We start from the raw sequence: 25,680 nt of genomic DNA, 5'->3' as shown, positions 1-25,680 counted from the left end.
AAAAAGTTTACAGACAGACAGATGACTGACAACAGGTTGATCAGAAAAGCTCACATGAGCTTTCAGCTGAGGTGAGCTAACAAATCCACAAAAATTGATGAACCCACAGTACCTCTGATATATTTGAGCACTCATTCATACTCAGTCTGAGTCAGTAAAACGCTTCATTGTTTACCTAGGTATTCGTACTTGTTTATCAAATACAGAATTTTCTGACATCACAAAGAACACAGCTTTCAAACAGCTTGTCTAAAAAAGAGTGATTTAAATCAAAGTACTAGATCTTGACCTTTTAATATTTCTATTTCACAGTTAAGAAATATTAAATTCCAACAACTGCTACCCTGATCGTACATGATGGTTGACATTTCAAAAACATCTTGTACAATTACCTTTAACCAATGCCACTCCGCCAAATGTGTCACTGCCCAGTTTGGAAACAATGTCTCCTTGACAAACTTGAGGTGTTTCATTCTGTTGGTTACCCAGACAACCACCAAACAGCCAGGTGCTGCAAGCTTATCCATGTGTATATCTAGTAGATCTTCATCTTGTAGACTACCATACCTACATCAAATTCCCGACAGACATGACTATAATTCTGCAGTTGGAAACATTTATTGCAGAAATCAAACTTTCTCTCTCAATACTTGCATTTTCTTTCTTTTCACCGACTTGTTCTGCCATGGTGGGTCTAGCACAATTAGATCATATAATTCATCACCTGCACGATGTAAATTTCTATTAGTAACAAACACAAGTATGTAAAAATTAGTCATCAAATAATGCCCTCTGTATGTGACCTATCATTACCAGAATTCGGGTAAAGCATTTTGTGGTGGGTAAAATCTGACAGAAGGAAGGTCGACTTGTGAGGTATGATGTAGGTCTCAGCATCAATATGACACAGGCCTGGGTTGTTCCAGTCATTGCTGATTACTGTGTTTACACACTTGGACAACTGAACTGAAAGTAAAAGTGTGACACAAGGGGTGCAACTTTACCAAACCTTTAATACGATATAAATTACATCATCAGTGTAGTCTACAATAGGATTGTAAATCCACAGGTGTTTTGACTGAAACCAGGAAAAACTCTGCTGATTGATTTTTTTTTTTTTTGCAAAAGAAAAGACTATAGATTCAACAGGGCTAGAGTCATCTTCAATTTTCCAGATAAAACAACATTATTAATCCAAGATGTATCCATCAGCTTACCATGCTCCAACATTGTGACTGGTGACTGATGTTTAGTAGACTGAGTCTCTGTCAGACAAACATCCCTCAGTATAGTGTCCGTTTCCCGGGTTCTAGCCGCCTGTCTGGCAGATTGGTTATTGTCAACTTCTGTAAGCTGTTGATATTCCGGTGATGCAATACCTGTTCCCGATTCTCTTTCAGTCTCTAATAAGTTTTTTGCCTTGCACTCATTTTTTTCTTCAATATATTTCATCTCCTTAGCCTTTAAAATCAACTTCATGTGGACCTCTGATATTCTCTGGACAATTTTCGAGTGATACTCTCTGGCCTCCAACTCTCCTATGTTTAATTCTATTTTCCTTTTTCTCTGCTCAAATGGAAGCAATCAAAGAAGTGCTATTTTATTTATATATCTTAATCATGAATAACTGGAAAAAATCGTATTGTAAAATATCAAGAATTAATAATGATTGATCAAATTAATTTGTACTTGAAATAATTGCAAATAATCAAAGTTTTTTAAGCATTCAAATTTGTTTATTGCACAAAATTTACATTAAATTTCATCTCCTCTTTTTAAAAACGGTCTGTTAAAAAGCAGTGATACTAAATGAAGAACTAAAGAACTATAGGTTTATTTATTTTTTAAGTTTTACAAGGTTTTGTTGCAAAATAAAGGTACTAGAACAAGATTTAACATACTGGATTTATAGTACACACTAAGCTACGCCATACTTGTCTGGCTTTGCAATTATAGAGGCGAATTAATGTCAGTTTGAAATAATTTTGTATTCTCTGTTCATAATATTCATGTTTTAGTTTTAAAATTTATTCTTTTTATATATTCTTCAGATAAATTTAGAACATTAACTTAAAAGGTAGATTTTACCATTATGTGTATTATAATAAAGGGCTGTAAGAGCGGAGCTCTCTCTATATGTAACAAATACATGTACATACATGTTTAAAAGGAAAATGTAGAAAACTAATGAAAAATTAAACTATACCTATGGAACTTGAAAATTTTGGTCAAAATGGCATCAATTTGAATGCAAGCGCAAGCTGACATGCATTTCACCATTTTGAATCTCATGTACCAAAGTTCACATCATTCTGAGATGTTACATGTACATAAAATCCGTAAAAGTATGTTTTGTAAACTATATTTTCTCAATCATGAAATATAATCACTCCTTGGGGTCTCCTTTATTTGTAAAGCTCAGCACCAACGCTAAATATGACGTCACAATGCATTTTGTATGTTATGTATTTCCCCCATTCAATGAATAGGCGGATCAAATGTCTCAAGTCATGTAACAATTTAGATGGTTAAGATGCTTTGACCATTGTTGACAGCTGTCTGTACACATCCCAATAACTTTGGATTTTTAAAATCCAGTTATGAATATAAATATTAATACCAATTCTTTTTGCTTCGCCCTTACCCATGATCACGCCATTAGATATATATCAATTAATATTGTGTACTGTATTTTAAAGAAGTCAAATTCATAAAATGTCTGCATTTTGTAACAAAACCCCATTAAACCTATATAATTCTGGTTCCAAATGTCACCATGATGATGAATATGATCAAACAATCCATGTAAACTCCACATTATAAGAATTAATTAAACCTATAGTTCTTCATTTAGTATTATTATCCTTCAGAATAATACAGTCAATTTCATTGGTCGACTGCTAGTCACGTGGAGGGAGACAATTCGTGATGTCTCCCTCACACGCTGGGTGACAACTGTGTTGTCTTCCTCTAGAAGATAACTTCTAATGGCACAAGCGAGAAAGCTCTAGGCTATTAAAAAATAATTGAAAATATGCGGGATCGTTAATCATAAACTTCAGCGTCAACATTAACGCTCACAAATAACAATCGAGAAGGAATATATTTCCATTCTAATTAATGCAATTTTGCATTTCACTTGATGTTTACGTTTTTGTCTTGAAATACGTTACGAAATGTTTACGTTTGATGTTATGTGTTTGCGTCATTCTACTGTGACGTCACAATTGAAAGCTTTCTCTCGTTTAACTTTCTCAAACCTCAATGTTTTGCTTTCGTTAACATATATATCTAATAAATGTATGACATTGAGTGTAAAACAAAATAATGTATGTAGTTGTCAGGGCAACATTGATTTCACCCCTCGAAAACTATTGAAAAGTTATCAGAATTTAATTTCTGCAGAGAAAATTATTACGAATTTGTTGATGTTTTAAATAAAAAAAAGATACATGGTAAAAGTCAATAAATGTGTGATAGGTTTTTTTTAACATTCAGATTCTTCAGGATAATAAAACTATTATGGACTGTTTAGCAGGGAGACATCACAAATTATCAGGTCGGAGTAGGGTTATCACCCTCGGGCACATAGGTGCCCTCGGGTGATAACCCTACTAAGACCTTATAATTTGTGATGTCTCCCTGCTAAACAGTCCATAATTGTATATTATACATGTATGTAACAGTTGAAACATGAAGAACAAACTATCTGTTTGGACCCTCATAACATAAGGACTGTGCATAATGTCCAATACCTTTTTCTTTCTTTGTGTTTTCTCTTTGTCTTTTGCATTCTGTTCTGCAAAGATCTGAGAGTCCATCTTGTATGGTTCATGGATGTCAAACAAGTCTGATTTCATAAAACATGACCTAAAAGTCTGTGTACGGATTTTGACATTCCTGTAAATTTTCTTCAATGCTAGATCATGGTTAATCAATATGCCTGTAGCGCCATCTGTTGTCTCTAACATCAATGCCATAATGAAACTTAATCAATAAATATATTATTTCGACAATTAGTTCTCACAGCATACATGATCCATGTGCATCAGGGAATGTAAACAAACAGCAGCGCTGAAGAGTGCTTCTAAGAAAGATAATTCTAAGAAAGATAACTTTTACAAGAACGACAACTCTTCCACCACGATTCCGTGAAAGTAAGAAACAACACAACAAAAAATAGAAAGAATGGACGGTTTTATTCATTATTATCATTAAATACCCCCCCCCCCAAATAATTTATATATATAACCCCCCCCCCCCAAAATCCCCAGTGTCATCAACAGATATCATATGCCACTACATGCTAGTTTTTCCTGCCATCTGCCTCTGTAGCACTGTGTTGAAGTCAGAGATAGATGATGAAACACGCTTTGAAATGGCCCTGTAGTCGCATTCCATTGTTTTGGTACTGATAACTTAGAAAATGGTTAAGGAAAAAATTCTCATTAAATTTTAACTTTAAATGATATCTTAGATAAAACTTTCACCAGAAATAAAGAAATAAAATAGCAACAAAAAAAATAAACATGTTTTACACATAATTGAAAAGTCAAAAACTGACAAAGGATACATTCTTTCATCACAAAGTTATTTTGTTCATGGTGTTGCCACTTCTTCTCCAGGTTGCCAAGCTGTTGGAAGTTAAAAAACAATGTAACAATGATAAACCACATGTAATACTTTGAAATACCAACATGAAAACTCATATTCCTTATTAAAAGTGGTAGATATTTGTTTATGTGTAATTTTGCTAAACAGGTTCCTTAAAAATTATTATTAAATTTTGCTACAAATTTTATTACCCAATATTTACGATTACTACTTATGAGTTGTTGGGAAATGTGACTTCAAATCATTGTAATTTGACTCAGACCTGACATCTGACAGAAACTTCTTAAATGTCTGGAATTTCTTAAATTCATATCTACATATAAGTAACTTGATCCAAAGACTTGAATCATGTCAAGCTGACAGGAGAGAATCACGCCTGTCAACAAGATGTGATCCACCTCTTTGGATCAAGCTACTGTAGTAATATATCCCCATACACATCAATAAGATATTGAATGTATTCCTAATTATCAAAAAGACAAATACACAGTGAAATTATTTGTTGTATATGCAGTTTTTGTGATGTGGTTGATCACTTTAAATGTGCATTGATGTACTGTGATGTCATCGGTTTCAAAGAGATGTGTTTTGGATTCAGATCACCACAATGTGGTGATCCAGAAAGTCAGGTCATACTCTGTGAATTTAACAATATCAAAACACAGATTATTGAAGAGTATATAATAAAAGTCTTTACATATATGATACAATTCATTAATCTATGTACTGCATTGACCAGGTGTTATATGAATGTACATACCTGTACAAATGTCTCGTGTTCATTCAGCTGAGCCTTCATGCCCTCATACTGGCTGGTCAGTTGCTGCATGGTCTTCTTAAATGTATCCTTTCTCCTCTGGAGGCTTACTCTGTCATCCATCAGTTTCTATAAAAGAACATGATATTTTATCATTTTAAATTCCATAGAAGGGGTTAAGATTTAATGGAAAGCTTCGAAATGCAGTGAAATACTGTGATTTCTAATATCAGGGCTATCATGAATATCTAACAGTACATTCTGGAAAATTGTCACCAATATCAGGGCTATCATGAATATCTAACAGTACATTCTGGAAAATTGTCACCTCATACATACAAAGAAGTCAAACTCAAAATTCTGCTACCTGACAGATTACATGATACACACATTGTAGATAGGTCTCTGACAGATTACATGACACACACACACTGTAGATAGGTCTCTGACAGATTACATGACACACACACATTGTAGATAGGTCTCTGACAGATTACATGACACAAACTGTAGATAGGTCTCTGACAGATTACATGACACACACACACTGTAGATAGGTCTCTGACAGATTACATGACACACACACACTGTATAAAGGTCTCTGACAGATTACATGACACACACACTGTAGATAGGTCTCTGACAGATTACATGACACACACACACACTGTAGATAGGTCTCTGACAGATTACATGACACACACACACACACTGTATAAAGGTCTCTGACAGATTACATGATACACACACACACTGTATAAAGGTCTCTGACAGATTACATGACACACACACACTGTAGATAGGTCTCTGACAGATTACATGACACACACACTGTAGATAGGTCTCTGACAGATTACATGACACACACACACTGTAGATAGGTCTCTGACAGATTACATGACACACACACACTGTAGATAGGTCTCTGACAGATTACATGACACACACACTGTAGATAGGTCTCTGACAGATTACATGACACACACACTGTATAAAGGTCTCTGACAGATTACACGATACACACATTATAGATAGGTCTCTGACAGATTACATGACACACACACACTGTAGATAGGTCTCTGACAGATTACATGACACACACACTGTAGATAGGTCTCTGACAGATTACATGACACACACACACTGTAGATAGGTCTCTGACAGATTACATGACACACACACACTGTAGATAGGTCTCTGACAGATTACATGACACACACACTGTAGATAGGTCTCTGACAGATTACATGACACACACACTGTATAAAGGTCTCTGACAGATTACACGATACACACATTATAGATAGGTCTCTGACAGATTACATGACACACACACACTGTAGATAGGTCTCTGACAGATTACATGACACACACACTGTAGATAGGTCTCTGACAGATTACACGATACACACATTATAGATAGGTCTCTGACAGATTACATGACACACACACACTGTAGATAGGTCTCTGACAGATTACATGACACACACACACTGTAGATAGGTCTCTGACAGATTACATGACACACACACACACACACTGTATAAAGGTCTCTGACAGATTACATGACACACACACACTGTAGATAGGTCTCTGACAGATTACATGACACACACACACACACTGTAGATAGGTCTCTGACAGATTACATGATACACACACACTGTATAAAGGTCTCTGACAGATTACATGATACACACACACTGTATAAAGGTCACTGACAGATTACATGACACACACACTGTAGATAGGTCTCTGACAGATTACATGACACACACACACTGTAGATAGGTCTCTGACAGATTACATGACACACACACACTGTAGATAGGTCTCTGACAGATTACATGACACACACACACTGTAGATAGGTCTCTGACAGATTACATGACACACACACACTGTAGATAGGTCTCTGACAGATTACATGACACACACACTGTATAAAGGTCTCTGACAGATTACATGACACACACACTGTAGATAGGTCTCTGACAGATTACATGACACACACACACACTGTAGATAGGTCTCTGACAGATTACATGACACACACACACACACTGTATAAAGGTCTCTGACAGATTACATGACACACACACACTGTAGATAGGTCTCTGACAGATTACATTACACACACACTGTAGATAGGTCTCTGACAGATTACATGACACACACACACACACTGTATAAAGGTCTCTGACAGATTACATGATACACACACACACTGTAGATAGGTCTCTGACAGATTACATGACACACACACACACACTGTATAAAGGTCTCTGACAGATTACATGACTCACACACACTGTATAAAGGTCTCTGACAGATTACATGACACACACACTGTAGATAGGTCTCTGACAGATTACATGATACACACACACACACACTGTAGATAGGTCTCTGACAGATTACATGACACACACACACTGTAGATAGGTCTCTGACAGATTACATGACACACACACACTGTAGATAGGTCTCTGACAGATTACATGACACACACACACACTGTAGATAGGTCTCTGACAGATTACATGACACACACACACTGTATAAAGGTCTCTGACAGATTACATGACACACACACACACTGTATAAAGGTCTCTGACAGATTACATGACACACACACACTGTAGATAGGTCTCTGACAGATTACATGACACACACACACACTGTAGATAGGTCTCTGACAGATTACATGACACACACACACACTGTATAAAGGTCTCTGACAGATTACATGACTCACACACACTGTAGATAGGTCTCTGACAGATTACATGATACACACATTATAGATAGGTCTCTGACAGAATAGATGGATACACACACACTGGAGACTTACATTTCTCTTTTTCTCAGCCTCCTCTTTCAGCATACTTAGGTCAGAGTAAACTTCAAGTTCCTTTTCCATGGTGGCAATCTTCTCCCTCAGCATCACCAGCTCTGTGTTAATTTTCTCCTCTAGCTGTTCAACCTTTTGTAGATCAGACTGCAGTTTGTCACTCTCTGCAAGGAATACACATATTTCATATTCATGTACAGTACCTGATGTTTCCAAATACATGGAGATTTCATATATGCTGGTAAAAAAAAACCACTTCAATTTCATGAAAGCTTTTTGGTTGTAAAGAAAATGTAACAATATCCATTCCACAATTCAAATCTATTCCCTATTGCATTTAATTAAGTCAATGTACATAATAAATAGCTAGGAGTACGAAAATGATGAAAAAGCATAATCATTGATAAAAACATGTGTTGACTATAGAAATGTATCCCACCTGCTGCTAATCCCACTGTTGTGTGTTCAGATTTCTTCATTTCACCAGTCTTAAACTCCAAATCTTCCTTCATAGTTCCCAGCTCCTGGGGAGTAGGCAGGGCAGAGAAGCGACTCATATTCTACAAGTCCCAAAATATTCAACACAGAATAAAAAGAATTCATCAAAAGTCATCAATTGGGTCTATGGTGTAGTCTTGGTCAAATTAATCTTCCATCACTCGAAAGTTTAAGATGGACAGAATACCTATTTCAAAAGCCTCTTTTAAAAGTCTCTCTTACCTCAGTTTTCAATAAACTTATGCTTACTCCGACACTTCCACTTGTCTCAATAATAAGAACCAGGGTTCTCCACTTCTTGAAATTTAACCATGGAGGAAGATGTACTCAAGCAAAAGCACAAATGTGTGTTTAACCTTTTAGGTTTTACTTAATCAATGTATTGTTGATAAAATCCAACAACAAATTAAAATAAGCAAAGTACACTATATAAACAACATAACCCAGTGTATTTGGATCTAATTCTCAAGTACTTTTCACATCACTGTCCATTCTCTTGTTATGAATGGTAGGAACCCCTTGTAGAGAACCCCAAAGAACAAAGTTGATTCAAATTATCATGAAACATTCATATTACCTTAACTGAATAATACCAACCATATACTTATAGTGTTTAATTTCCTTTTCAAATATATTCTCCAATTTAAAAGATTTAATCAGTTTAATGCTAGAATTTCATTCCCTTACCCTGCTAGTGTGCTCCAGGACTGACACAATGTTCTGTTCAGTGTGCTTCAGCTTCTCCTGTAAGAAGAAATGCAGGTACAGGTACCATCACTTCCCAGTTATATAGAATATGATACCTGGTAAATAGAGAGAGAGAGAGAGAGAGAGAGAGAGAGAGAGAGAGAGAGAGAGAGAGAGAGAGAAAGAGAGAGAGAGAGAAAGAGAGAGAGAGACATAATTGTTTTAAATACACTGAAAATAGATATTGAATTTTTAACAAAATACAGGATCTAAGTAAATATTAGAAAATATTAAATAATAAAGTAAAGTTTATTAATGCATGCTTACCATTTCTTGTGCTTTTGACTCTTCAAAGTTATTAAGGAATTCTAAAATATAAATATACAGCAATGTCATAATTTTTTGCATCACATATTAGGCAATGTCTACAACAAGAGGCCCAAAGGCCTTATTCTACCACGGTTATTGCAAAGATCAAAAGAATGCCACTGTCATTATTCTACGACATATCTTCAAGCGTATTAACTGATTATGAGAAAATTGATACACATCTCACTTGCCCTTTGAGTTTTGTTAATGCAACAATAAAGTCGAGGACTGATAATTCATAATCATTATCCTTTTAATGATTATAAAAATCAATCAATGTATGTTGTAAAACAAATTCATAAATGAATGAAGAACATTTGTCATTCAGTTTAAACCAATCATCTGCATTCTGAGAGCAATACATGTGTAAACATAGCGATGCATAGACAAGTTTTTCTTGAACTGTATTCAAAGCAATCGATATAATCCATTAACATCAAACTAAATACTTCAAAATTTTTTTTCAATATAGATTTAGAATACCCCTACCATCTCACCTTTTTTGTCAGCAAAAACAATGTAGGCCGTTTCAGAAAATTCCATGACGTCAGTGACCTAATTCGTAGTTATATAGGAAAACGATAGGCTGTATATTTCTGAGCCGTAGTAGAATAGAAATAGAGTTCTTGTTTTTGTGTATGTTGCAGGATAACCTCTTTGGTCTCAAAATGTTGTTTGAAATATAAAACAACATTTCTTGACCCCGAAGGTTATAAACGAAAATGCGATCAATATTTCTTAATTAGTCACCGGTGTATTAGTTAATAGTAGTATCACTAGCCTCAAGGGCTATGAAATCTATAATTTCCTATTCTGCCTTTCTAAGCTAAATCCCAATATTTAGCAGCAGTATTAAAAAACAAACCCCAAATGCCCCTAAAAGTGCCCATACCGATGAAAGACTTTACATAATACATGTTATATAACACTATATGACTATTTTGGACCCATCCTAGAGTCAGAACACTGGGGTTGCAAAATTCAGTTTTCGTATATCCCTTTCAGCTTTTCCTAAATATGTATTTAGTTTTTATATAGTATCAGCAAATTTAAAGAAGTCTTTCAAATAATAAAGACATTTAATCACTATGACCATCTTGGCTCCACCCTGGCACAAAAACCCCTATCTGTGGGATCATGAAATTTACAATTTTGGTACCTGATCCTTCTAAACATCCATTCAGTTTCAATTTATATCAATAGCATTAAAGAATATGTTCTTCAAGGTACACTACATCATCTTAATGAGTGACTTCCTTTTAAAACATGAAAATATGAATATCAGCAATGTTTGTCGATTCCTTCTAGATTTAATAGCCTATCTGAGTAGCTCAGTAAGCTGCTGAACTGTACATTGCGGATTTGAGTCCAGCCAGGGTTTTAAATTTTTTCAGATTATTTCCTATCAAAACTGCATTTTTTGACTGAATAAAGAAAATTTGAAATTTTTAATTTAAAAAAATATTGTTGTACATATCCTTTACTTCTCATCCATGTAAAATTTCACTGGTGTAGTACTCCTCCCTAAATGGTTTACACATACACACTATATTCCAGTTTGGCTCCGCTTTAGAGTCAGAACCTCTACCCATGGAATAATGAAATTTACAATATTGGTAGAAGACTTCCTGCTCTGCATGACTATGCATTTAGTTTTTTCTTACTGATGTGCAGTTGTAAAGAAGAAAAATTTAGAAAATTGGTCATTTTTTTGCAGTTTTTGCTCCACCACCTAAAGTCCTGGGGGTGCAGAAGCCCTAAAATTTATAATCTATGTCCCCCTTGTCCCAAAGATGTTTCATACTAAATTTGAAAAGAATTGGATTTGTAGTTATCAAGAAGAAGTTAAAAATGTTAAATTGTTAACGCATAATACCCAACAAAGGATGCAGACCAATGGCAGTACATCACATGAGTGACTCTGATGATCTAAAAAAAATCATTAAAGAAAATTACATTGACTATGAAATCAGCATTGGATTTACTCACCATCAATAGTTTCTTCTCTTTTCTTTAATTCCTTGTATTTCTGATTTCTTTCCCCTGGAAAAATAAGTTTTAATTTAATGTATTGAAATTTCCATCAAGGATCTGAATCTGGAAAAACTAAAATTGCAGGGAGAATTCCTGCATCAATTGGTTTTTCTCTGTTTATGTACTCTCTGTTCGTACCTTGATTCTCCTCTATATCAAGGTCAAGTTGACGGATCTCCTCTTCAATGTTTTCAATTTTTTCCCTTAGTTCATTAGTTCTACAAAAAGCAAAAAAGCATTTTTAATATTATGAAATTCCACAGAAAGCTTCATTTTGAAATCCCAAAATATAACGTATACCAAATTTATTCGCATGTGAAATATTTGTGAAATTTGTGACATATGCTCAGTTCTCATTAGACTGGGGATAGGCAGGACATTTTGCATAAATAAATTATTTGGTAAAGAATTTTTTTCATACTTGGTGAAATCTTAGTAAAATGAACAAAATTAAAAATAAATAAGGGGTTTCTATTCAAAGTACATAGTTATGGGCATGGAAGAGTTACATCCCATGAAAATTAGTGACAATATCATAGCCCACTGGCAGTTAAACTTCCTCTGCAATTTTTGTTAGAAATTCACACAGCTTATAATAAGAAATGGATACACTTTCTAAACTTTCCAGTGTTTTTCAGACTTTGTGGTTTATACACAAAATTAGCCAATGCTAAATGAACTACATAATAATAACTACATAAAATTCTGTTTTTACTCTATATATGTACATTTAATTTTATGAAAAAATGAGTCAAAGGACTTTTTTTAAACACTGAAAATGAAATATCTTGTGTCATGGCAATATGAAGTATGAAACGACACTTCCTACAAACAAACTTTTTTTTAAAAATGAAAACTAATGTTTTTATAAGTAAAATGAATAGAATAGAATAAAATTTATTCCCATGATTTCTTAATTAAGTCCACAACAGTGGGGGAAATTTATACAGAATTACATGTAGGATAATATATTTCCACTTTTAAACATCATAGAAAATTTACAATTTTTAAGGAATTTTATATTTCCACTTATTACAACCAAATTAAGCCAAAAATATAAATCAATCCATGCATCCATTTATTTTGTTTGCATCAAGTGTTCTTAAGTTCAATGTTGAACTAGGGAAGCACTGCCCTCTCACAACTATAACTGCATATAAACTTAAATGGTACCTGCAATACTTATCAACATATCAAAAGTCCAAAAGAACTATTCAAATAAAATTTATTCTCAATATTTAATGACAGATGATGGTGAATTTGCTGAGAAATTGGGGGAAATTAAGAAAAAGAAATATGGCTAATTTAGGGAATGCATGCCCCCGCCCCCTGCTTAAGGACAGAATAAGTGGATAGAATATCTAAAGAAAAAGCAAAATAAAGAATTTAGTGTCAGAGCTATCATGCAGGACAACAACTTGTATACCTCAAAATAAAGAATTTAGTGAGCTATCATACAGTATGACAACTTGTACACCTCAAAAGAGCTATCCCACAGAGTGATCATTTGTCAACCTGCATCTGAGCCAAAATTATACAAGCATCTAGTTTTTAGTATCTAAAAATCACAATGTGATGATTAAATTTATGTGCATTCATATACATGTATGTATTACACTTACAATACTTTATTTATCATATATGTATTCTAGTCTCTATATTTTTACTGGTACTAATGTATAAATGTTGATGTAGTACCACATCATAAACTAGTATACATGTATGTACTAAGTATATAAATGTTCTGTTGATGTAGTACCACATCATAAACTAGTATACATGTATGTACTAAGTATATAAATGTTCTGTTGATGCAGTACCACATCATAAACTAGTATACATGTATGTACTAAGTATATAAATGTTCTGTTGATGCAGTACCACATCATAAACTAGTATACATGTATGTACTAAGTATATAAATGTTCTGTTGATGTAGTACCACATCATAAACTAGTATATATGTATGTACTAAGTATATAAATGTTCTATTGATGTAGTACCACATCATAAACTAGTATACATGTATGTACTAAGTATATAAATGTCCTATTGATGTGGTACCACAGTAAATTAGAACAAATATATACTAAATGTGTCAGATGAATAAAAGACTTAAAATTGTTAAATCATTTTAAACCACCCCATAAACTGAGAGAGGGAATTGTAGCATGAATTCAATAGCTACTGATATGCTATTTATGGACTATGAATGTGACTGACTGTCTCTCCAGGCTGGCGATCTCCTGATTGTCATCCTTGACTTGTTTCAGCAGTCTCTCCCTCTCCTCGGCCGGGGATTGTTTGTTCCGTGTCTCCTCCAAATAATTATCTCTTTGGATCTCCAGTTCATTCATCTGATCATACAGTCTCACTGTAAGCAAATCCATCAGCAATCACTCAACTTTCCAATGATATCAAGATAATAATATAAAGAGTTTAGCTTCCTACATGATTATATCAGAAAAGCACAGGCACATACCTGCCTCCTGTTTGACTTGAGACATCGATAATTCCTAGGAAAAGAGAACTCGATTTCTGACTTAATGAAGAACATGAATGCAGTGTATTTAACTGTAAAAATTGAGAATAATGGTGGAAATTGAACTCACTGAAGAGTACAGTAATTCTAGTTTTGTTAACTTCACTTTTGCATATTTCTCTATGAAATATAAAGATCATATGTAAATACCTCTTGAAGGTTTCCTATTTTCGAGTTCAGAATATCTAACTCTTGCTGTGACTTCTCAAGCTGTTTCAACATATGTTCATTCATGTCTTTCAGAGAGAAGTATTTCTGTCTCATGTCTGGGTCCTAAAGTAAATATGGAAATGACCTGATTTGCACACTACAATAAAATCTATTCAGTTTTGTTGTAGTAGTGCTTGACTGTCATATTTACTTCAATACAATCATAATTTGTCCAAATACAGTATGATGAAAACACTTTTTAATAAAATCTTTACTGTTTCGGGAAAATCAACATTTCTTTGTTATCAATAAGGATTTATCTAAAAACCACATTTGCATTCAACAATATATATACATTAAATATTTCAAATAAAAAATGCAACTTGTGAATTGAGAATGAAAACACAGACCATATCATTAACCAAGTTATCAGCCATGCGTTTTTCTTGGTCCAGCTCGGTTTCAAGCTGTCTTATCCGTTCTTCTTTCCTATTGGAGTAAAGAATGAATTAGAAAAAGCCAACGTCACGCAAGGACACCACCTGTACTACACATCTCTCGTAAAAAAAACCAAAAAACAATAACTGAAATTGTAAAAGATTTTGGGATTTTTTATGTGCAGATCTAGAACTTACTCTTTCTTAACTTCAAATAAATCCTCAATTTTCTTTGCTTCTCTTTCATTGTTGGCTCTTAGCTGCAATATTAATCATATCAAAATGAATCAAAATTCAAAACATTCTTGCCTCTAGTACAGAGATGGATAAAAAACAAAGTAAAAGGTGTTTCAAGGTACATGCATGTAGTGCTTACATCATTTAAGTCAAACTCCACATCTTGAATATCTTCATCTGTGGTTAATTTGTCAACAAGCTGAAATATTATTTAAATGTAATTGTATTACACTTTCAATGATTCATGGTATCAAATGAGGAAAATAAGCATTAAGGTTAGGCAGGACAGTGGCATGAAAATTGGGTGCAATGAATTTTCCTCATACATTTACATGGTAAAATTGTAATACTGAAAATCATATTTTATTTGCGAAAACAATATTTATTTGTAATTTCGCAATACTAGCCATTTGGAAAAATTTAAATCTTAAAAATAAACTCTTGCACATAGAAGACTAAAGCAATTATTAGTGAAAGTGATGTCTTGTGAAGAAATGCATCATTGTATTTAAGCGAAAATAATGTGTTACAAAATAAAAGCGATTTACAGTTTAGAAGACCCTCCATACAAATATGTGCAAATGATGCAAGAATTAATGTCATTGAAGGGAGTTATGGACATAGAAATTTAACATTCTCTGAAAAGCAGTGAGAACTGATTAATATTACATTATGGTTCTATAAAACTTTCTCTAAAATTTATTTCTGTCTGAAATTCACACAGACAAATTTTGTGGTCTAGACAAAAATACAATCAAAATTACAAGAAAATTTCCTAAATAGAATTCAGTTTTCACTATTGTTAAAAACAAATTTATACAATTTTATGTCACTGATGTAAATTTTTTAAAACATTGTGAACAAAATATTTTTATGGACTTAAATGAGAGGGAATATGAAGTACATAAGCTCACCTCAATGTTAAACAATGGCAATATTAAACTTTGTACTACCGCACTGTGCTTAAACAGTACCATCAATGCTCATTAATTATTCAACAATTTCAAAGATCTATACATTGATTCTGAATACTTTTTTTCTAACTTTTCAAGAAGAATTGGAAGAGAAATTAGATAAAGATAGTAAAGATATCCCCAAAAATCACTCCTCAGCAATTTTTTCATTCACTCTCATGTTTGTGGGAGCCTTATCATTTTGACATCACAATGTACCCAACAGCTATAACGTCATAGCCTACTACGAGAAATAACCTAGTTAGTAGGCTGTGATGTCATAGCTAGGAAAACAACAACAACCACTATTATGATGAATTTCTGACGTAACATATTTCAAACACGAGATCAGTGTCCTGCCTATCCATAAATCTATATTCTCTTCCTTCAATTGTTTGATTTAAATTACAAAATGAAGTAATTTAATTTCTTCATGAAATATTATCAATCAATGGGCAATACAAAATATCTTGAAAAAGCTCATGTTACTTGCTATCAAAACCAGCATTTTTTCCAAGTTTAACAGACAGTCCTCCTTTAACTTACAGTATTGTAATCTCCCAGCTCTCCTTGCAAATCTCTTATTTCACTTGCAAGAGATTCAGCTCTGAAGACATAGCAAAATATAATTGATATTGAGATACAATTTCTTTCAACCATGATTTTAAAATTGGTTGTTTAAATGCAATAAATGAGAATGTAAAGAAATAAATTTAAAAAATTACAAATTACACACAATATACAGAATTAAAATGTCTATTACAGTAAAACATGGTTACAATAAACACACTTCTAATGAAATCACATTTACAATAAAGTGATTTTCATTCCCTGTAGTTTCAAAACATATCATGAACTTATTGGATATAACGAATGATGTTTATAATGAATGAAAATTGTTTATCCCTAGCACTTCACCATAAGTATATATTACTGTACTTTATTTCAATCATACCTTTTTTCATATGTAAGATATGATGAATTTTCCTCCGAAGAATTTTCAATCTCTTTCTTTAGTCTGCTATTCTCAGCATTTAAATCATTTACTTTCCCTCTGTGGATAAAAATTACCATCAAATTATATGTACCAGCTAAACTCTTGAAACAAAATATCATCTAATGATAAACTAAATGTCCATTGAAAATTATACTTCAAAAACTGCAGAAACAAATGTATTTGAATCACAATTAATACCTGATAAGACCGAGGTAGTATGTTTTATCTTGAACCATTCTTTGTGAGCCTAAGTAAAAGAAAATGAATGGAATCAGTGAATAATTCAATAATTCAAGTCATCCAAAATATAATTAGCTTTACACATATTTAATCAATTTCATTAAATGAAATGGATTACATATTTCACTGATAATTCATCAATAAAAGAAATATCTGTACCTTTAACCCCAGTTTTCATTCCACCTAATCCTTGTTGTGTCATTGGTCTGTCAACCACAGTAATTTGAGATGACAGTGCTAAAAAAAAATTAGTAATTCTTACAAACCAAGGAATTACTAAATGACTGCATGTGTAAAAGTATGTGAAATAATGAGCTATCTCTTCACAATTGTATTCCTCTAGGGTGATCTTCCTGCATGTCATTTGAATAAAATCACCAAGGCTGGGACGATTCAGAGTTAGCTCGATTTGGTTCGGTTTCCTGCACAATTCGGAGTTGTTGTTTTTTTCACTTCAGTTCATCTAAGGTCCAATTCATCCAATAGCAGTATAAAAATTAACATCTACAGTGAATACTTAACTCAATATTAACTATATGATAGGTGAAGATAATGAACAAGTGACCAATCTCATAACTCCTGTAAGCAATATAGAATAGAGAATTGGGCAAACATGGACTCCTGGATATACCAGGGGTGGGATCAGGTACCTAGGAGGAGTAAGCATCCCCTGTCGACCGGTCACATCCACCGTGAGCCTTATATCAATGTCATCATTTGTAAACATTATATCTATTTATAATTACTTATAACTTTTGATAGAATAAAGAAAATATTGACAGTCTATTAGAATTTGTTATATTAATGTGCTACATAATTTTTGGACTATTCAACAAATCTATAGTCAATCTAAAATGTATATATTATTTTCATTTTATATATGTCAAAATTCAACGATTCTATCAATTGAGAGTCATTGAAAATCTCTCCTTTATTGATTTACTTCTTTCTCATATTAACTGTCAAAACATTAAATCTGTGTCATTATTTACGATGTTATTCCACCCCAGCGCTCACAGAAATGCTATGATAAATTGCCATGATCTGGCGGACCATATTCTGTTGCTATCTGAGTGGTGAAAATGCTAAATCTTAACACAATAGTGATTTAAATCTCTGTTGCATAAAAATCCACATGATCTGCAAATCAAGTGGACACCATATTTGTTGTTTTTGGTGTATGTAAAATCCAGAATTTGGAATCGGTGCATCGAATAAAATGGTATAATTTGCGATGCACTGAAATTTTCAGTACACTACACAGCCCTAAAAATCACCTACCCACACCTCCCCCGGTCTGTCCACCTCTGGTTCCTGGGCGAGCCGTACCAGGATTCTGAAGAAGAGTATATGTATGTTAAGGCCTAATTTATTACAGAATCATTTTCTACAATGAAGCTGAAGTCCATTAAAACATTTTTTTTTTTTTAAAGTTAAAGACACTTGCTAAAAAAATTTCTACCACCGTTTTGAAGATCTCCATTAAAATAAGAAATCCAGCATTTTTAGTTTTTGACAAAATTTGGGCCTGTTTGAAAGTTTCCTTACTGTAGAGTATTTATTGATACTTAATATTACCACCATGATGCATCTAGAGCAAATTTTTTTTTATCAATGTGTAAAAAGTGATTATTGAGTGTCTCTATATGGGAAAGTTCTGAAAACAAATACCCAGTTAACACTAATAATTTGATCAACTTGACTTTTACATGTTTTGCATATTTATTCATATTTTGTACAGAAATATTTGAAAACAGAGAAGTTCGATATGTTTGTAGTAAGTGTAAAACTTACCATTGCTGTTGTTAACCGTGTGGCAGTGCCAGGCTGCAGTCCTGAGGCTACAAAATATTCATGATATTCATGAACATTCTACATCATAAGTAAATTTTCTTCAATTAGTTTTGATAACTGAAACTACCTGCTGTCCCTGGAGGTCTGGCACCTGTCCTAGGCCGACTCCCACTTGCTGTCGGTACTCTCCCACTCCTGAAGATTGAGAATTGAAATTCAAAGTAAAAGAGTTGTGACATATAAGTAAAATCAACAAGGAAAACTAATCTGTGTTTGGGATATACTCTCACTGAATACAATGCTATTTAAATGATAAATTAGGATAGATTATCTTTAAGTGATACCAAAAGTAATTCTCATTCATACAAGTACGAGTTTGACTACATGTATAACTGAAGAGAAAGGATACTTGTTTTCAAACATTTGGGTTATCAAAGAACCCTAATTAAAAATCCTGAACCAACCTGGCCAAAATTTTTTTGGAACCGTGACAGCCCTACCTACAGTAGTACCTCTAATAAAACCTGGCAGAACACTCTCTCTTTCCGTTATGAAGAAACCGATATTGGGTTTTACGTCGTACCAAATACAGTGATACCTCGAATTCTGAAATGCCAGCAATTTACCAAAATGCCCCCAGAAATTACCAAAGTGCCCCCTAAAACTTCCTAAATTCTCCTCTAAATCAAGTTTTAAAGTTGTATATCAAAAGACTATGGGTTGATTGTGTAAAATTCCACCTCTGAAGAAAAAAGAACGAAAAAAAAAAAAAACTTTTGTATTTGTAAAATTTGTTTCAATCTATTAATGGAAGGTAACTTGTGTGATTTTTCTTTTATTTAGAAGAATGCGTTCATCCATAATTTCCTGATTATATTATCATTATATATTAGGTTGAATTTAATCAATATTCAGATATATTTTGAAATTTATGAAAATAAAATAAACTTAAGCAACTCAGAATTCAATCATCCTTTTTTTTTAATTTCTAAGCGGTCAAATCTTGGGTTTTAGTGAGAACAGACGCTATAATAAGTTAATTACAAATTAACAATGTACCATTCAAACAAATATATTATATGAAGAAAGAATTACATTCACGAGAATGTAAACATGAAAAACTTTGGTGATATACATATTTTGTTATTATAGTTACCGTTCTTTGAAACATTGCGAATGCAAGAATTGAACACAATATTTTATATTTACAATCACAATTTAGCGTTTCATTATCCAAACTGAGCATATAACATGAATTTGATATGCATTAATGCATACATTTAGACGGATATTTTGGTAGTTTAAGGGGCATTTTTGGTAATTTCTGGGGGTATTTTGATAATTCGACAATCCTATGATACTGAGGTATTTCGGTTTTACATACGCCATGCACGAACCCTGACATCAATAAATTATTTTTAGATATTGAATATAACTATTGCACGCAGTACTTGTCTCAACTGAAAAAAAGTTAAAATGTCCAGAAATTTGACAAGTACGGTCTTTGAACTTATAACAACATTTTTTCATTACTTTTCTTGTTTTTGTGCTTCTATATTAAATATGAATTTATATCATTGTATTAGAATTGTTGAATTTTATTCATTTTCCTGTTAATTATACCACGGTTTACATTTCATGAGATAACAACCTTTTTTCACATTTTTAGCACCATTAGGCCAACATACGTGAGGGGGCAGACGGGGTGAGAGGGGGAGAAAGAGGTTTATTGGGGAGGTTCTTATACCTTTTTTTAATAACTCTTTTCATTTTTCACCACTAATCTGCATTAAACTGATCGCACTGGATATACGTATTCGATGCCGTTCCCATTGTTTTGACAGACAAAAGAAACAATTTACAAATACAGAAAACAAGAGGCCTACAGGCCTTATCAGTCACCTGAGTACTAGTGAAAAGTATCACTACTCCTAAAAGCTACAAAATCTAGAAAAAATTTCCTGTTCTGAATATCTATTAAGCTAAATTCTAATATTCAGCAAAAGTATAAAACATGATGTGTTCTTAAAACTTCAATGCCCTCAAAAGTGCATATACACTGATGAAAGGCTTCACATAATATAAATAAATATATGTATTAACATTAAACAATATGACTAATTTGGACCCATCCTTGAGATAAAACCCTGGGGTTACAAAATTCACAATTTTTTTGTACATCCTTTTCTGCTGTTCCTAAATATACATTTAAATTTTATACAGTATCAGCAAACTTAAAGGGACTGGTTCATGATTTTTTATAAAGATATTTTTCATTTTTAATGTTAAACATTGAAAATATAACTCATTTAATGTTGACAGCCAAAATGTTGACCTTCTGAATGCAAGAATAAAAGCAATATTTTAGCCTCAAATCTGTGTTATGTAAACAAAGACTTGAGTCTTTTTATGTATACATGGTACAAACAAACAAGTGAAATATTGATTTTGTAATATAGAGCATTTTAATTTTGCAGTCTTTTAGATGAAACATTTTAACCCCAAAAATGCTTGAAATGTGAGAGATATAATAAAACTTAGATCGATATCCATTTCTTTTGAAAATTTCGTAAACAATAACACACCGCAATCTTCGTTTACAAAACAAATAATAAACTGTGATAATGTATAACCTTAATTTTTATGCGAAATCTTTTTAAACAAATTAGACAGTAGATTTTGATCATTAAAAGTGAAAAAGGAAATTTTGGGGAAAATCGTGAATCAGTCCCTTTAAAGAAGTCATTATAATAATTTTGACACCACCCTGAAACCAAACCCTTACCCCTGAGGATCATGAAATTTACAATTTTGGTAAAGGACTACCTACTCCTTCTAAATATCCATTTAATTTCAATTTAGTATCAATAGCATTAAAGCAGATATTATTTATATATTTTGCACATATACACTATATATACCAAGTTTGACCCATCCTGGAGTCAGAACCCCTACCCAAGGATCATGAAATTTACAATTTTGGTAGAGGCCTTCCACCTCTACATCACTATGCATTTAGGTTTTTTTGGGGTGTTTATTTAACATGTGTGCAGTTGTGAATAAGATTTTTGAAAATTGGCCAATGTTGGGCAGTTTTTGCCTGCCCCTAGGGCCCCAGGAGTGCAGGAGTCCTGTAATTTACAATTTATGTCCCCCTTGTCCAAAGAATGCTTCATACTAAATTTGAAAAGAATTGGAATAGTAGTTATCAAGAAGAAGTTAAAAATGTTCTATTGTTAACGATGACATGCTACGACAGACGACAACCAATAAGGAACTTTCAGGAGGAAGGGGGTGGGAGAGGGCTACCCCCTGTCCGCCCCCTTATACAGTGTATGTCTATAAATACAGTGGTATCATAGTAACCTCCTTTTCAAATGTATAGTTATGGTCTCACAATCGATCAGTTGTAAACAAGAAGTTACATTGATCTCTTAATCTCTGTTTGTTTATTTATATGTATACAAGGTATTTACAAAACATTAACAATTGACTGAAATCAGACTGACAGATCTTAAAACGAATGGAAATTGTTAAGTACCACAGTATCATAGGACTCTGGCATACCCCAAATACAGATTGATTTGCATCAAAACATTTGCAATAAGAGACAGTGAAAGCACCATCTAAAAATACCTTTAAAAAGATACTATACAGATGAGGTATTGGCAGTGTGCGAAATTAAACTATGAACAAATTACCAAACCGAATTTGTGTCTATTATTAATTTTTTAATAACAATGAATATTGCTTGTTAAATTTCGGTCTATAAGAATTTGTTGTGGTCTATAGGAAATAAAATGACTATGGACTGAAAGTCTATAGGACTTTAAAGTTAGTTTCGCACACTGTATTGGGAGGATCAGGATACTCCTCTACAACAATTACAAGGCCAACATTAAAATGGAAAGTGGTGACAAGTACATTATATGGCAAGAGGACAGAGAGTCTGGTGAAAAGGGTAGAAATCCTGTACCGGAATTATCTTTATATGGATTTGCTTCATTGAAATGAAAGTTTTAACTAATGTACCACTCTTGGGAGTGCAAATATGATCTAGTCATAATCTAAAAATGTCGGTAAGTAACTTAGCCTGAATTTTTCAAGCCTGGCAATGACAGTGTCACTGAATAACTAGTTATGCATTTCTCAGCATTAAGTTCGGTGATTACAGAGACAGGTCGTTTTCTTGACCGATTATTAAAAAATCATCAAACAATACAGCTTTATTGACTGGTCTTTAAAAACTCATCAAAAAATAGTATATAAATCAATTTGAATAAGAACTACTCTAATTCGACGGGGGGAAAAGAAATAGTCATATTTACATGCTTATCGATGTTGTCTGTTGACAGGAAACGCAATTGGAATTTGAAGCATTGAATCATGGGTAAAAAGTGCTCGCAGTTAAAAGTAAGTCGAGTTGAAGTTTATTCGTGTGGCTCAATATCATTTTACGAAAGCCCATTGAGCTCATTTTCATTGCTGAAACAAATAATTTTTCGCGTTAATTTGCCATTTGATATGCTTTTGGTTTGGTTTTAACATATTCTAGAAAGACTTTTACTATGTGACAATTTATAACAAAAGAGACATGCACATACATGTACAACAGAATCAAAGGCCAATAAGATGAGCAGTGAAATCATATCAAGAAATATGCATAAGCAAACATGTAGAGCTGGACAAGTCTATCGTTATTTTTCTTCATTGTAACAAACAAATAATTTTATGCTACTGTTTTAAACATTGCGCGCATTCAACCCATAAATCCATGTTTATAAACGCGAAAGTTACACACGTTTATTAACGAAAGTTACGTTAATTCGCGAAAGTTTTGCGATACAACGCGAACGTTACGCGTTATCGTGATTTTTTTTTCAGCTACGAAAAATAATGGGCGAAGTAACGAAAAGACGACAAATTGAAAAGTCGAAAAGACGACAAAGTCCAGGTGAAAAGACGACAAAGAAAACCCGTAAATTAACGACCTAATTTGTCGTCTTATCCCGACCCCCCCCCCCCCCCCCTTCGACTGCCCCCTCCCCTACAAACGATGAGCACTACGTTCCTGTATATCTCAATGTACTGAGAGTTCCCTGCCATTTGAGAGATTTGTAGTACTTTAAAATTGAATATATTTTCATGTCCAAGGCTAACCTAATAATATATTTTATTAAATCTAATGCCGGATGACCCTGAGCAGTCAAGCATTCAAAACAGGAAAATATTCAACTTTGATGTCATCTTTCAAGATAGGCACGGGTTCAGTATGTCGCAAGGGGGGGGGGGGGTTAGTTCATTACACTATTCTTTGTACATTATACCTGTTAATTATTACCTTGCATGACATATTGTAATATTTTAGGAGAGGGACTTGTAAGTTGTCAGAACTTGTTCCCAATCCTTTTGATTTCATCAATAAAATATGTTCAAAACAAAACACTATTCTTCAATTCAGCATTACTACTACTTTAAATATCTTTTAAAAAAGGGGGGGGGGGCAGCAAATCAATCGGACTTTGCATGTAGAAAGTATGGGATTTGTAAGTTAAAATAGCGGGAAAAGTAAATTGTAAAAAGGGAGAAACCTGAATTTTGTCGACTTTTCGTTATCTCGAGGCAAACAGTAGCTATAAATTATATATTCGTTTTGTTGTCTTTTCGACAAACTAAGTCGCTAATTTGCGGGTTTTGTTTGTCGTCTTTTCGCCTCTTTTCGTCTTTACGTTATTTCGGGCCAAATGTCGCTAATTATTGTTTTGTCGTCTTTTTGTTTTGTTGTCCTTTCGCCTCGAAATAATATATAAATAACTAATTTCAACTAAACTTGGCTAAATGTATCCTTAGGTGAAGGGGATTCAAGTTTGTTAAAATGAAGGATAATGCCCTTCTACAAGGGGAAATAATCAAGAAAGTGTAAAAATAGGGTGGGGTCATTTAAAAATCTTTTTCTCAAGATCCATTGGTCCAGAAAAGTTCTAATTTACATGAAAGCTTCCTAACATAGTTGCAGATTTAACTGTGTTCAGATCATAGCCCCCCCCTCCCCCCTCCCGGGTAGGATGAGGCCATTGTAGGGGGTCAAAGTTTTACATGTGAGTATATATGGTAGGAAAAATCTTTTAAAATCTTCTCAAGAACCATTGGACCAGAAAGGTTCAAATTTACATGAAAGCTCCCCAACATACCTAGTAGATCCAAGTATGTGCAATTCATGGTCCGTGGGGGTAGGTTGGGGCTCAATAAGGGATCAAAGTGTTTTTTGCTGATATATATAGGAAAAATCTTTGAAAATATCTCTTGAACTTTTTAAGGTAGGACTTTCACATTTTTGTATATACATTCTTTATGGAAATACATATCATGTGATGCAATGGTGTGTGTGATCTCGAGACCTTGACCTGGAAGTTTGGCCTATTTTTAATAAAAATCTTACCTACACAATATATGTTCCAACTATTTAAGACGGATCTTTTATGTCCTGTATATATATTTCTTATGGCAAGACCTTTCA

The 25,680-nt window shown here is 33.4% G+C and overlaps 2 protein-coding genes across 9 annotated transcripts in view; both read right to left on the bottom strand.

Moving 5' to 3' along the window:
- Positions 1–4,080, bottom strand: part of LOC125672825 (N(6)-adenine-specific methyltransferase METTL4-like) — a 36,477-nt gene extending 32,397 nt beyond the window's left edge. For 4 of the 5 annotated variants that reach the window (XM_056161618.1, XM_056161620.1, XM_056161619.1 and 1 more), the window contains exons 1-5: positions 3,756–3,980; positions 1,218–1,566; positions 814–966; positions 655–724; positions 393–567 (exon numbers count right to left, since the gene is read on the bottom strand). In XM_056161618.1, the coding sequence (XP_056017593.1) occupies positions 393–567; positions 655–724; positions 814–966; positions 1,218–1,566; positions 3,756–3,980 (972 nt within the window). Of the gene's footprint in view, positions 1–392; positions 568–654; positions 725–813; positions 967–1,217; positions 1,567–3,755 lie in introns of all 5 variants that reach the window. The other variant, XM_056161622.1, reaches the window with a different exon arrangement.
- The window catches only part of LOC125669261 (intraflagellar transport protein 74 homolog), a 50,110-nt gene continuing 28,185 nt past the window's right edge, over positions 3,756–25,680 (bottom strand). For 3 of the 4 annotated variants that reach the window (XM_056161614.1, XM_056161615.1, XM_056161616.1), the window contains 22 exons: positions 19,291–19,358; positions 19,164–19,210; positions 18,651–18,705; positions 17,529–17,606; positions 17,328–17,376; positions 17,088–17,186; positions 16,679–16,739; positions 15,319–15,378; positions 15,141–15,202; positions 14,916–14,994; positions 14,506–14,628; positions 14,296–14,329; positions 14,037–14,187; positions 11,952–12,031; positions 11,769–11,822; positions 9,738–9,778; positions 9,411–9,467; positions 8,665–8,785; positions 8,226–8,389; positions 5,375–5,500; positions 4,574–4,634; positions 3,756–4,418 (listed from right to left, as the gene is read on the bottom strand). In XM_056161614.1, coding sequence (XP_056017589.1) covers positions 4,300–4,418; positions 4,574–4,634; positions 5,375–5,500; positions 8,226–8,389; positions 8,665–8,785; positions 9,411–9,467; positions 9,738–9,778; positions 11,769–11,822; positions 11,952–12,031; positions 14,037–14,187; positions 14,296–14,329; positions 14,506–14,628; positions 14,916–14,994; positions 15,141–15,202; positions 15,319–15,378; positions 16,679–16,739; positions 17,088–17,186; positions 17,328–17,376; positions 17,529–17,606; positions 18,651–18,705; positions 19,164–19,210; positions 19,291–19,358 — 1,789 coding nt within the window. In that variant the 3' untranslated portion in view covers positions 3,756–4,299. Of the gene's footprint in view, positions 4,419–4,573; positions 4,635–5,374; positions 5,501–8,225; positions 8,390–8,664; positions 8,786–9,410; positions 9,468–9,737; positions 9,779–11,768; positions 11,823–11,951; positions 12,032–14,036; positions 14,188–14,295; positions 14,330–14,505; positions 14,629–14,915; positions 14,995–15,140; positions 15,203–15,318; positions 15,379–16,678; positions 16,740–17,087; positions 17,187–17,327; positions 17,377–17,528; positions 17,607–18,650; positions 18,706–19,163; positions 19,211–19,290; positions 19,359–23,491; positions 23,593–25,680 lie in introns of those variants that run through there. The other variant, XM_056161617.1, reaches the window with a different exon arrangement.

Source organism: Ostrea edulis, chromosome 4 (assembly GCF_947568905.1).
Source record: "Ostrea edulis chromosome 4, xbOstEdul1.1, whole genome shotgun sequence".
Classification (NCBI taxonomy): Eukaryota; Metazoa; Mollusca; class Bivalvia; order Ostreida; family Ostreidae; genus Ostrea; species Ostrea edulis.
This window is presented reverse-complemented; position numbering and strand designations above follow the sequence as displayed.